The sequence below is a fragment of the Zootoca vivipara genome, chromosome Z2 (assembly GCF_965207765.1).
Source record: "Zootoca vivipara chromosome Z2, rZooViv2.hap1.1, whole genome shotgun sequence".
Classification (NCBI taxonomy): domain Eukaryota; kingdom Metazoa; phylum Chordata; class Lepidosauria; order Squamata; family Lacertidae; genus Zootoca; species Zootoca vivipara.
The window spans coordinates 35,656,510-35,671,133 of record NC_142585.1 but is presented as its reverse complement, the minus strand read 5'-3'; the positions used below and the strand labels follow the sequence as shown (position 1 = coordinate 35,671,133).

The following is a 14,624-nucleotide window of genomic DNA, read 5'->3' as shown; positions in this document are numbered from 1 at the left end:
TCTGTTCCACTGTTGAACAGCTCTTACTGTCAGAAAGTTTTTCCTGGTGTTTAGTCAGAATCTCCTTGTTTTGGTCCTCCGGAGCAGGAGAAAACAAACTTGCTCCATTTTCCATGGGACAGCCCTTTAGATATTTGAAGATGGTTCTCATATCTCCTCTCTCCCCCCTTTCCCGGGCTAAACATACCCTACTCCCTCAACCATTCCTCATAAGTCTTGTTTTCCAGACTCTTGATCATCTTGGTTGCCCTCCTTTGCACACGTTCCAGCTTGTCAATATCCTTTTTAAATTGTGGTGCCCAGAACTGGACACAGGACTCCAGGTGGGGCCTGACAAAGGTGAACAGAGCAGTACTATTACTTCCCTTGATCTGGACACTAGACGTCTGTTGATGCAGCCTAGGATAGCATTTGCTTTTTTTGCTGCTGCATCACACTGTTGACTCATGTTAAGTTAGTGGTCTACTAAGACCCCTAAATCCTTTTCACTTGTACTACTAAGTGCACACAATCTTACATTTTTCCCTGTTGAAATTTATTGTGTTAGTTTTGGCCCAGTTCTGTTAAGGTAATATTGAATCCTGATTCTGTCTTTTGTGGCATTAGCCACCCCTCCCAGTTTGGTGTCATCTTCAAATTTGTTAATTTCAGTGGGCCTGCTCTGAGTAATATGTAGCCAAATGCTACCCTAAACATTCAAAGCATGTGGCTTCCCTCAAAGAACACAGGTGCTGGAAAGATAAAGGGTGCTGGAAATTGTAGCTCTATGTGCAGCAACCCATAGTTCCTAGGATTCATTGGAGTAGTCATATGCATTAAATGTAGGTATGCATGCAGTGAGAACTCTTTGAAGGCCCTCGGACACAAGAGGTACCCTGTTTCTCATATTTTAAGACATACCCATAAAATAAGCCATAGCAGGATTTTTAAGCATTCAAGGAATATAAGCCATACCCCGAAAATAAGACATAGTGATAGGCGCAGCAGCAATGCCAGCCGCGGCAGGAGGAGGAGGAAAAAAATAAGACATCCCTTGAAAATAAGCCATACTGTGTTTTTTTGAGGAAAAAATAAATATAAGACGTGTCTTATAATATGAGAAACACGGTAGAGAATTGTATTTCAGTGCATATCAGTGCTTTAAGGCTCCATAATGTGTGGTCATTATCCTGTCATTTCAGCCAGTCTTGAAACAACATAGAAGGGACTCACAGATTAAAATTACATTACACTCGTCAAAGCAGAGCACATAAATTCATTGTATAACAAAGACAACACTGCAAGAATAGTCCAAAACGTTTTGCAGTTTGAGACAAAGGACAAGAGGACATATCCCTCCGCTCTCTCCATTTCTATGTGCAAAAGCTGACCACACACACTAGCTGTTGAATCTTCCTTCAGCATCCCCCATTGCACCTGAAGGATTCAGGCTAGCTTAGGACAGTGGAAGCTCCACCAAACTCAGTCTGCCCTCACTTGCCTACCTTACTTAAAAACAGTCCAGGGGCAGCACTGGCTCACAGCTTCATCCTTAGTTTCAGGCCACACTCACACTAAACATTTAAAGCACTATGACACCACTTTAAATGATCATGATTTCCCCCAGAGAATTCTGGGAGCTGTAGTTTGTGAAGGGTGCTGAGAGTTGTTAGGAGGCTGTGGTCTAAACCACTGAGCCAAGGGCTTGCCGATCGGAAGGTCGGCGGTTCGAATCCCCACGATGGGGTGAGCGCCTGTTGCTCAGTTCCAGCTCCTGCCAACCTAGAAGTTCGAAAGCACATCAAAGTGCAAGTAGATAAATAGGTACCACTCCGGCGGGAAGGTAAATGGCGTTTCCATGCGCTGCTCTGGTTTCGCTGGCCACGTGACCCAGAAAAACTGTCTGCGGACAAACGATGGCTCCCTCGGCCAGTAAAGTGAGATGAGCGTCGCAACCCCAGAGTCGTCCACGACTGGACTTAACTGTCAGGGTTCTTTACCTCCCCCCCCCCTTCCCAGAGCTATATTTCTCAGAGTTCTCAGGGAAGAGTGACTGATTGCTAAACCACTCTGGGAATTGTAACTCTGTGAGGGGAATAGGGGCCTCCTAGCAGCTCTCAGCACTCTTCCCAAACTACACCTCCCAGAATTCTCCAGGGAAAGCCATGTCTGTTCACCATGGTATCATGGAGCTTTATACATATGATGGTCTTCTTTTTGTCCTTTATATACCGCAACTCATCAGGAAGGAAGATGGAGACAAAATTGAATTAATTGGTTCTGCCTGTCATTGGCTCTCTGGCACCATCTACTGGTAGGCTCCCTGCCTTCTGCCCCATCAGTCCCAATGGCCACAAGCCACAAACTGGATTACAGGCTGCGCAACCGGATGCAGGGCACATGAACACAGACACAGAGCTCTGTCCATTCAGCACCATTAAGCAGCTGCCACATGAGGCAGGGCCTTATGGAAGGGACAAGTTTCAAGGGGCGATGCCAGCTACGGTAAACAACAATAGCACAGGCAGCTCCAGTTTGCTCACTGCTTCTGTATCACTGAAGAAGGCACCCTGGTGGTCAACCAGTCTAATCCTATGCTCAGTGCAACTGCCACAACCCCACCAGGTGAATATTCAACCTCTGCTAAACTACTTCCATGTTGTTCCACTATTGAATAGCTCCTCCCATTAAGACAGGGGCAAGGAACCATTTTCAGTATTGGCTAAGGCGGACGTCAGCTATAGTCCCAATGAAGTGGAGGCACCAGATTGGTGAAATCTGCCTTACCTTTTGATTCTGAACCAAGGACAGAATCTTAACTTTGTGCAAGGCATCCAAGAAAACACTGTGAATATTTCAGTGGTTTCCTTTAATATTTCAGGGCATTTTGAGAATGGGCTTTTGCTTTTTTATATATAGAAATATTGTGGAGGGTTTTCACTCTTTGAAATATCAGCATTTCCAGAAATGTTACGTCTATATATATACAAATGTAAACTGGGCATGTGGGTTATTATCCGCTCTTCTCCGAAACCGCGTCACCGATTACGTTCAAATTTGAACACAACATCACATGTGAATGTCCGAAGGCTCTTATAAAGTTTGCTAAGACAGATGTCACACCTGTGCCACGTAAAACCCCAAACACTGTGTTTCAAAACATACCACTCAGACAAAAATGCATGCTGGGAAAAGAACCAGGTTGCAAACCAGCACCCTCTAGAGGCGGCTATACTCGTACTGCACCTATAAAAACTTCCCTCTCAACAGCATCTCGGCTCCAGTTTACATACTAGGCCGAAGCCTTTACAGATTAGGCCGAATGGAGGTACTGACCTGGATGGCAGTTGGGGGGAGGAGGGGACGGGATAGGTCAGGACACGGTGGGGCCAGTCACAGAGATGACCCGGAGGTGGGGGCATAGCTGCCAACTCTCCCGTTTTTCATGGGAAACCCCTGTATTTAAACCTGTTTCCCGCTGTTATCCCAAATAGAGAAAAATCCCGTAAATCCCCCAGATTTCCTACCTGCCAGGGAGGCTCCTTCTGCGCATGTCTGGACATGCGCAGAACCGATTTCGGGTGCCGCTCTGCCCATGTCTGGGCACCAGAAATCAGGCAGAGTGGCACCGGAAGTCGCTTCTACACAGACATGCGTAGAAGCGACTTCCGGTGCCGCTCTGCCCACGTCTGGGCACCGGAAACCGGGCAGCGGCAGCACCAGAAGTTGCTTCTACGCATGTCCAGACATGCGTAGAAGCGACTTCCAGTGCCGTGCCGCAGTTGATCCTGGATTTTTCTTACCGGGAGTTGGAGGATAGGGGGGGGAAGGGGGCGGTATACGTCATGGATTGGCATAGGGTGGGGGCAGTCACAGGGCCAGCTAGTCTCTAGATAAAACTGCTTTGGTTGCTGTCCATCTGTACCCTGGGCAGAACACTGGGTATTTCCTGTCCAGTCTTATTGGAGAGAGGGAAATAGAAGTTCTTGTCTAGGGTTCGGCCATGACCCCAGAGTCCAGCAGCTGCCAGGATCCTGACTCAGTTGGATCCCCACTAGGTTCTGCGAATTTTTTTAATGGCAATTAATTTATTTTTAAAAAGTTTATATCCCAATTTTCACTGCATCTGAGAGGATTGGAAAATAAAACAAATAATAGACAAAGCTAGAAAATAATGCAATATGATCGTTAGCATGCTGTGCAAATTTAAATATAAAGGGTTGCTGCCAACTTAAGTCCTTCTCAGAGTAGACCTACTGGAACTAATGGGTGTAAATTTGTCGTGTGCATTAATTTCAATGGCTTCATTATTTCAATGGCTCTTCTCTGCCCCTCCCCCTTTTAAAACATCCCATCCACTTAAGCAATGCCTCCAGGATGTAAATACTGTATATGTAAAGACAAGGATAGGGGAACCTATGCCTCTTCAGGTGTGGCTGGACTACAACTCCCATAATCCCAGACCATTGGCTATGTGGCCTGGGACTGATAGGTGTTGTAGTAAAACAAACAAACAAAAAATCTGGAGGGACACAGTTTCCTCCAGTCCTGTTATAAGCAAACTTTTCTCTTTTTTAAAAAACTGCATCTTATGCTATTGATAAAGGCAGTGAACTAAGGAAACTTATGTGAGGTTGCCGCCTAGAGGAGGAGGAAGAAAGTAGGTGCTGCAGAAAAGGCACTCTTGGTGTTGCTAAAACAGAGGGTGACAGCGTTGCTATAAATATATTTATTTTGGAGGGATGCACAGAAGGGGCAAAGCGAGGAGGACAGTGGTGCTTCATCCCACAGACTAGATTTCTAAAAAGGAAGTAAATGGATATGCTTTGATGTCAAAACACATTTCCTGCAGTGAGCCCTGCTAAATTTTGATGGGGTTAAGTTTAAACAGAGCAGTGTTTGGGGTTTTTTCCTCCTTGTCTTAACTTCCAGATTGTAATCTTGTTACACAATTTGTATGTGGAAAATGCAATCTGATGGTGATGATGACTAAGAGGCTTGGCTTCAGCAGTTGGTACCCTTGGGCAGCTAACAGGACACATCCTCAGTACGGGCTATGAATGGAAGCTGCAGGCTTGCGCATATTGTACGGTGTAGTGGTTAGAGCAGGCATCCCCAAACTGCGGCCCTCCAGGTGTTTTGGCCTACAACTTCCATGATCCCTAGCTAACAGGACTAGTGGTTGGGGAAGATGGGAATTGTAGTCCAAAACATCTGGAGGGCCAAAGTTTGGGGGTACCTGGGTTAGAGTGTCAGACAACGGTGCTTGGGAGGCCAGGGTTCAAGTCTTTCAATAAGCCATGAAGCTTGCTGGGTATCACTTAGGCCAATCACCGACTCTGAGCCTAATCTACTTCACAGGGTTGTGGGGATTAAATGAGAAGAGGCAGAACCATACATGCCATCTTGATCTCCTTGGGAGAAAAGGTGGGATATGAACACAATAAAAAGAATAGAATAGAATAGAACAGTCATGTTATCTAATAACACTCCTGGTCATTAATCTTTCAGATGTTTTTTTAACAAAATGTATACAGAAAACCTTTAAGCAGGTTTACAAAAATAAAAAAATAAAAAAATTAAAATTATAAATAAAAAACAGTTAAACAGGTACTTTCAATGTTTTTAAAGATGATTAAAACCAACAGTAGCTAAAAAGAAATAAAACACCTGTCAACATTCTACAGGTCTGGAGAGGTCTGCCTAACCAAATAGGAGAGCACAATGAAGGCGCTTGCCTATTGGCTAGGCAGGGAGTTCCAAAGTACAGGTACTACTGCATTAAGAGACTGATTTATTAAAAGTGTGGAACAAGTATTGTGTGACACCTGAAACAGTGCTGAAATGATCAGCTCCCCTATAAAGAAAGGTTTCAGCATTTGGGACTTTTTAGTTTAGAGCAGGCACCCCCAAACTTTGGCCCTCCAGATGTTTTGGACTACAATCCCCATCATCCCTGACCACTGGCCCTGTTAGCTAGGGATCATGGGAGTTGTAGGCCAAAACATCTGGAGGGCCGCAGTTTGGGGATGCCTGGTTTAGAGAAAAGGTAAGAGGCAAGATGATGGATGTTTATAAAAATTATGCCTGGCACAGAGAAAGTGGATTAGGAAAAAGAAAAGCCTTTCTCCCTCTCACCAAACACTAGAACTCCTGAACATTAGGACCAAAAGTACCGGTACTTCTTCAAACAGTGCATAGTCAAACAGTGATGACAGTGATAACCACCAACATAGATAACTTCAAAATATTAGACAAATTCATGGAGCAGAAGAAGGCTATCAGTGGCTACTAGCCACAATGGGTATGCTCTGTCTCCAAAGTTGGAGGCAGCAATGATTCCAAATACCAGTTGTTGGGAACCACGGGAAGGGAAGGTGCTGTTGCACTCAGGTCTTGCTTGTGGGCTTCCCATAGGGCCATCTTGTTGGCCACTGTAAGAACAAGATGCTGAGCAAGTTGGGCCAGCAGGATCACCTTACGTTCTTATGCCAGTTCTGCAGATCAGTGCAGTTGAGTGGGCATGTATGGGTTAAAGCAATCCCAAAAGTAAACTGGTCCCAAGTTGTTAAGGGCAACGCCTTAAACTTGGCCCACTAACAAAAAGGCAACCAGATCTCTTCGTAGAGGTGATATAATAGTATATATTGCTATCACTAGGCCTAGAGATTTCTGCTCCATACTCTGTTGGAACCAGCACAGTGTAGTGCAGGCATCCCCAAACTGCGGCCCTCCAGATGTTTTGGCCTACAACTCCCATGATCCCTCTAGCTAACAGGACTAGTGGTCAGGGAAGATGGGAATTGTAGTCCAAAACATCTGGAGGGCCGAAGTTTGGGGATGCCTGGTGTAGTGGTTACTGTCATGAAATTCTACTCAATATTGATCCAGAGCAAATTCCAACGTATAGTTAGCAAAGTAAAAACTTAAACATGTTGTAGGATTCCCAAAAAAATAGACCAGAGGCAATTGTATTTCATCCAGCAGAGCTTTACTGCTACTGATAATGGTCACAAATCCAATACATTCAAGATTGGCACTGTCCATAAGAAATCCAGTTGCAGCAGACTTAATTTAAACTTACAATAACTTACAATAAGACTAAACCTTAACACTATATACAGAACACCAAAGGAAAAGAGATAGAAAGATAAAGTGAAACCCAAGCTCCTTCTGGCCTTATTTTTATAGTCAGCAAGGCCTTGACTGAGAGATAGCAGAACCAGTTTAAGCCAGCTGTACTCAGCTTCTCTGAAGGAATAACCCAAACATCATTCTCCTTGTTTCTTCTTTCACACAGAGAAGCTTCCATAACCCTCTTGAATTAATTATAATAGGAAAGATCTCAACACATTAGATAAATACTTTCTGCACTAAGAAATGCAAACTGGCAGTTACAGTGCCGTACTCCATACCTGGGAGACCAGAGTTCAAATCCCCAGTTGGCCATGACAGCTCACTGGGTGACTTTGGGCCAGGCACTGCCTCTCAGCCTAGCCAACTACACAGGGTTTTTGTGAGGGTTAAATGAGGATGGGGAGAAGAACCAGGAGCAAAAAAATGGGATATGAATACAATAAACAACTGTGCAAAGGAAACAGAATCTCAGCTCATCCTTAAACTATTAGAGGATCACGTGCTTCCCTCTAGTGTTTAATCTGGCACCTGCAGACAGTTGCAGTTCTAATTCTGTGTTATCATCAATATTCAAGGCCACTGGAACTTTGCTGTTTACTAAAAGTAGTCAATTCCCCTTCATACTGACCTGCATTCCCTTCCATACTGACCAGTTTATCTTATTAGCGAGCAAATCCTGATGTCTGCCATTTGCTAACAACCATCCCAGACCCTGCTCTCATCTCTGAAGGGTGGCAACAGGAGAGGGAGACTTTTCTGAGGTGGCTTCCTGTTTGTGGGATGCTCTCCCCAGGGAGGCTTGCCCAGCGCCTTCATTACGTATCTCTGGGCACCAGGCAAAAACATTCATCTTTGTCCAGGTCTTTGGCTAATGAAACTGTATAATGGTCAGGGTATTGTTTTTGTTTGTTACTATGTTATGTATTTTTGTGTTTCTGTGTTGTAAATTGCCTGTGATCCTTGGATGGTGGGCAGTATAGACATTTATTTAATATAAACAAACAAACAAACAATTAAAAGCATTTATTGGTGTCCCTTTTGTAACATATAAAAGAAAATTGGTGGCAAAATGTATGTTCCCTGTAAGGCAGCCTTGAAGCACCTTAAAATTATTATTCCAATCCAGTGCAGTGAGAAGACAGGAAAATACATACATGCATATATACATCTAATGAAAAGGTCACATCTAAACAAATGATGCAGGACATCATGTATGTAAATGTGCTTGGCATCCACAATTTAAGGGGCAGTCCTTATCAATCTATCTGCCCGCCCCAGGCAGCTGCTGGGGACCTCGCACCCTCCCAAGACCACCACCACGTGGCTTCCATGTGAGCCCCTGCACCATGAAGCTGGGTGTGAAAGCTGCCATTTTGAACTTCCGCCACTCTGTATCACTAAGTAAAATTCCCTCAGTGAGAAGCTGTGAATAGGTGTGTGTCGATCTTAACTTTTCCTATGGTTTATTACTGTACGTTAAAGATTGGCATAACTTAATATGAAAACAGGTTGCCATGGTTGCCAGAGAGCAAAATAGAAAATGGCTACTGCTACAGCCAGGCCCAATGGAGGGGAAAGAGCTGTAGCTCAGTGGTACAACATCTGCTTTGCAGTCAGGAAGTCCCAAGTTCAACCTGCTAGGGTTTGGTAAGGCCCCTGTCCGAAACCCTGAAGAGCTGCTGCCAGTCAGTGTGGACAATACTGAACCAGATGAGCCAGTGGGTCTGACTTAGTTTTATGGCATCTCCCTGTGTTCCTATTTTAAGTAGCCTTTAAAACACAACGAGGACTGGAAACTTGCCTTGTTTTTAGTGCTACAGGTCAGGGGCAGTCCCTGGTGCCTCCAGGTAGAGCTGGGGAAAGTTACTCCATAAAACCCTTGAGAGCTTCTGCCAGTCAAAGTAGACAGCACTCAGCCTGATGGACCAATGTTCTGACTCTCTATGTCCCAAAGCAGCTGGGGTGGGGTTGTGAAGGCTGTCAGAGGTCACTTTGCTGACAGTCCCACCAACTTGTGAAAATACCACATGCATACACAAATCCCAAGAGGTCCCCCAAAGCGGCCTGGGGACCCCCCCTCCCTCCAGTCCCGCGGCATAGCCTCCTCACCTTAGCGATGAGATGGTTCTGGAGCATGCTCTCGCGGGCCACTCCTAGCCGCTCGTTCTCACAGCCTGGGTACAACTCTGCCAAAGTCATTGGCCTCCGTGGCGGGGGACAGATCTGGCTGACGCTGCGGCGCCGGGGCAGGCGCACCTTCTGGGCGGTCTTCTGCGCAGGGGTGGCTGCTGCCATGGCTTCCCACCGGTGCCACCCTTAAGATGCTCACCACTGCTCTGGAACAAGAGGGATCTTGCAGTGGCTCCCGGCTGGCTCCTTTTGGGCTGCACCACGTTGGAGGGGAGAGAATGGATGCAGAGGCAAGCTGAGTAGAGAGACAGCCCCTCTGGGTTACCTCAAGGCCTTGAAAAGAAGGAAAAGAAATCCTGAAGAACCAAAGGTACACATACCTTCTCCTTCTCCTCTCTGGGGAATGGTGAGGCTGGTTGCCGTGGCAACAGGGGACGCTAACCGTGTTTATAAAACAATAGCCAACAGCAGGGTAGGGCGCAGCAACACCACACTAGCGCAAGGGGTTGCTAAACAACCGAGTGCAAGGAAGCACACACACGCATATCAAACTGTAAAATCCTCTGGCTGAGATGAGATGGAGTCCCAGGGCAACTTTGCACTTAGGAGCATGTGCCAGTTTATGCATTGTCAAGTCTGCCATGAACTTTCAGGGCCTAGAGGCCAGGGCAGTCCCCCCCCCCACCGGCAATGTATTTTTTTGAGGGAGCCAAACCACTTCAATTTTCAGAGGGTGTTCGGCTCCACCCCCTGGTTCCTTGCGATGTCATACATGCGAGGTCAGGTTGGGGCCCCTCAATAATCTGGAGAATTAACACCTCTGCTCTGGGCAAATCATAATCAAAATATAAACAGCTATTCAAGCTCTAGTGCTCAAGAAAGGAAACATGCACAGTTGTTTAGGAAAATCTCAACTACTGTAAGTGGCTGGAGTGCTGGGCCTGGGAGTGACCAGGATTTGAATCCTCACTCGGCCATGAAGCTCTCCTGTTGACCTTGGGCCAGCCACTCCCTCTCAGCCTGGCCTACCTCACAGGGCTGTTATGGGGATTAAATGAGGTGTGAACCACGTACGCCACCTTGAGCTCCTTGGAGAAAAATGTGTGCAATAAATAAATGGAGTAAAAATAATTTTAAAATGAAAAGTAGAACATTTAAATCAAAAATAGTATACAAATGCAACTTTGCATTCATTATTAGAAATATCTTGACACAGCTTTTAAATTAGATTAGTTACATTAAAAACAACAACAACAAGGTTCTTTGGAGATTAAAGGTTGTTCTTTTATAAAGTGGGGGTGGGGAGACCTGGACAAAAGCTTGCCGAGATGTGTTGTGTATGTATGTACCGTGTTTCTCATATTATAAGACACGTCTTATATTTATTTTTTCCTCAAAAAAACACACTATGGCTTATTTTCAAGGGATGTCTTATTTTTTTCCTCCTCCTCCTGCCGCGGCCGGCATTGCTGCTGCGCCTATCACTATGTCTTATTTTCGGGGTATGGCTTATATTCCTTGAATGCTTAAAAATCCTGCTATGGCTTATTTTATGGGTATGTCTTAAAATATGAGAAACAGGGTATGTAGTTATGTATTTATTTGGCAAAAGTGTCACTATGGGGAGTTGCTTTGCAACTACGGGAACCTGGAACAGTTAGAGGAGAAACTGACCAATCACCAGGTGAACTAATTGTAGGTCTCAACAGTTATAGGTCACTTCATTCTACCATTTGTGAGAACAAGCAGTCATAGATTTTACTTAAACCCATTAAGGGGGAGCTATGACGATCAAGAATAGCCCAAGTTTTTTAAGCTAAAAATCTAGAATGCTCTAAATACACACCCAAACCCACACAACATCACAGCCAGAAGGGAGAGGAAGGCCACATTCACCCCATATATTAAAGGCCTTATGCTACCACTTTAAACAAACATGGCTTCCAACAAAGAATTATGGGAGATGTAGTTTGTTAAAGGTGCTGAGAGTTGTTAAGAGGCCCCTGTTCCCCTTACAGAACTACAATTATTATTCATTTCATTTCTACACCGCTTTATATTTTTAAGAAGAAATCTCAAAGCGGTTTACCACACATTAAAATATTAAGTAAAACAATCCGGAATAAAACATTAGTGAAGAAATTCAAACATAAAATATACAAAAGACCCCACCCCTCCACACATCCTCCCAAACGAAATACTAGAGTTCTCTGCTCCTCCCAAACTGAACTTAGTGTGGCCTGTGAGAAAACTTTAATCTCTCAGCAAAATTGCCTCTTGAAGTCACAGAATGGAAGTGGGGAAGGGAAGGAGTAGCTAGTTAGGCTGAAGAATTACTTGGCAGCCGTCTGGGCAATCAACTCTTATTTTGAATAAAGGAGATACTCCCTTTTTCATCTTAGAATAAACTGGATGTGTGTGCCGTGTGTGTGTGTGTGTGTGTGAAGAATTAAGGTACGAATGCAGTAGACAAATTTGTCATCTTTTTCTCTCCCATGATGCTCTTTTCTACTTCCCTATGCTCTCACAAAAATGAAGCAACAAGCAAAAATTGCAAGGTCCAGTAGCTGCTGAGCATACCAGAGCTGTTTATTTTCATGAGGTGAAAATGAAATGCCTATGTTTGGTAGACAAAGCGTAAATATTCATATCCGGGAAATGAGCAGATCATTTACATAGAAAAGTCTCCTTTAACTTGATGTGCGTGGAAGAGGCATTGATTCTGTTTAGCGATTAAGGTTGCATTAGGATAATACATAGGCAGGCAGCACTCAGGACTGCCCCCATTACAAACACTTTGCACCACAAAAACCCATTATTTGATGAAGATAAATCACCACCTGATTAATTACCATTGCTTTCTCACACTGCTGGTACATAGCACTGGCCCACCTTGTTGTGTCATTTTGACATCTTGGATTAATTTCCAACATCAGAATACCAGCACAAGTGACAACAATGGCTATTTCCTGTGAGAACAGTTTCCCTGCTGATTAAACCTTTCCCATACAGTGGTACCTCGGTTTAAGTACACAATTGGTTCCGGAAGTCTGTACTTAACCTGAAGCGAACTTAACCTGAAGCGAACTTTCCCATTGAAAGTAATGGAAAGTGGATTAATCCGTTCCAGACGGGTCCGCAGAGTACTTAAACTGAAAGTACTCAAGCTGAAGCGTACTTAACCCGAGGTACATGTCATCACCCTACAACTCTTATACAAGCCAAAACAAGTCTCCATTAAAACATCCTGCATGTGTGAAGTGTACCTCAATTACTGCAGCATCATAAACATTTACTAAGAAGTATTATCAGTTCAAGGGACCCAGGTGGCGCTGTGGTTAAACCACTGAGCCTAGGGCTTGCTGATCAGAAGGTCGGCGGTTCGAATCCCTGTGACGGGGGAGCTCCCGTTGCTTGGTCCCAGCTCCTGCCAACCTAGCAGTTTGAAAGCACGTAAAAATGCAAGTAGATAAATAGGAACCGCTACAGCGGGAAGGTAAACGGCGTTTCCATGTGCTGCTCTGGTTTGCCAGAAGTGGCTTTGTCATGCTGGCCACATAACCTGGAAGCTATACGCTGGCTCCCTCGGCCAATAATGCGAGATGAGCGCGCAACCCCAGAGTCGGTCACGACTGGGCCTAATGGTCAGGGGTCCCTTTACTTTACCTTTTATTATCAGTTCAATTTCCTTTCAGTAAGGGTGCTAGTCTTATTTTCAAAGCCAGCTCAGCAATATTTGAAAATGCAAAGATTTAAAAGGGCAAGGAAGTATTTCACTCACAACTGTTACCACAGTTCCTTATTAAGTGGGATTGTTAAACCTCTGTAAGTTGCAGCTCTGTTAGTGGAACAGGAACCTCCTAACAACTCTCAGCATCCCTAACAAACTATAGCTCCCAGAAATCTTTTGGGGAAAGCTGTGACTGTTTAAAGTGATAGCATAGTGCTTTAAATATACAACCGAAACAATAATATTGAGGGGTCCTTCAACTGGACCTTCGGAGAGAGCGTACCTTTTAAGGCTCAAACCAGTCGGGAAATGAACAGAGACCAGACCAGGATATACGAAAGCAAAGCGGCTATAAGCCTGATCTTTATTAAAGCTGTTGCAACAGGGTGCTCCCCCCCACACGCAGGAGAGAGGAGGAGGACCCCGGACAAAGGTGTGCAAGCCCTTATATAGGCTTTGAAATTGCCCACCTTGCAGCTCAAGACCACCCCCGGAAACATCATACATACATCACAGAAAGGGTGTAGCCCAAGACCACCCCCAATACATCATGCGTACAACAGAGAAGGGGCGGGTGAACTACAACAGAAATCTGAGTGCGTTGTTTTTTCCTCCTGTCTACTTTGTTGTTTAGTCGTTTAGTCGTGTCCAACTCTTCGTGACCCCATGGACCATAGCATGCCAGGCACTCCTGTCTTCCACTGCCTTCCGCAGCTTGGTCAGGCTCATGTTGGTAGCTTCGAGAACACTGTCCAACCATCTCGTCCTCTGTCGTCCCCTTCTCCTTGTGCCCTCCATCTTTCCCAACATCAGGGTCTTTTCCAGGGAGTCTTCTCTTCTCATGAGGCGGCCAAATTATTGGAGCCTCAGCTTCACGATCTGTCCTTCCAGTGAACACTCAGGGCTGATTTCCTTCAGAATGGATAGGTTTGACCTTCTTGCAGTCCATGGGACTCTCAAGAGTCTCCTCCAGCACCATAATTCAAAAGCATCAATTCTTCGGCAATCAGCCTTCTTTATGGTCCAGCTCTCACCTCCATACATCACTACTGGGAAAACCATAGCTTTAACTATTCGGACCTTTGTTGGTTACTTGATTGGATTACCTGGGTATCCTGGCCACTCTTTTGTTTTCCTGAATCCAGGTCACAGGTTACAGGCTCACCCTATTCATATCTTAACTGTGCCATTGAGACAGGATTTGTGAGCAAAGAGACAATGGGGAGGTTCTCAATTTTTGAGGTCAATTTGGCAGAGACAAATGGTTTCAGGACTTTTTCTGTGGGTCTCAAACATGTGGTCTATACATTTATGTATGTGCTTGCTTGGTACATTTATGAACATTTACTTTATATATATGACCTTAAAATTCTTAAAACCCAGACTGAAGATGCTGTATCTTTACTATTAGGTCCCCTGATGTCCCCTGATGTTGCAACTCCCATCAGTCCCAGCAGACATGGCCAACAGTCAGGGCTGATGAGAATCCAGGCAGTATATGTGGAACCCAAGATTGTGGGACACAGGTGGCGCTGTGGGTTAAACCACTGAGCCTAGGGCTTGCTGATCAGAAGGTCAGGTCCCTGTGACGGGGTGAGCTCCCGTTACTCGGTCCCAGCTCCTACCCGCCTAGCAGTTCGAAAGCACG

The 14,624-nt window shown here is 45.0% G+C and overlaps 1 protein-coding gene across 1 annotated transcript in view; it reads right to left on the bottom strand.

Moving 5' to 3' along the window:
* CFAP77 (cilia and flagella associated protein 77) overlaps positions 1-9,962 on the bottom strand; it is a 96,150-nt gene extending 86,188 nt beyond the window's left edge. The window contains exon 1 of the mRNA XM_035102217.3: positions 9,226-9,962. Coding sequence (XP_034958108.1) covers positions 9,226-9,411 — 186 coding nt within the window. The 5' untranslated portion in view covers positions 9,412-9,962. The remainder of the gene's footprint in view (positions 1-9,225) is intronic.
* Positions 9,963-14,624: the final 4,662 nt, after the last annotated feature.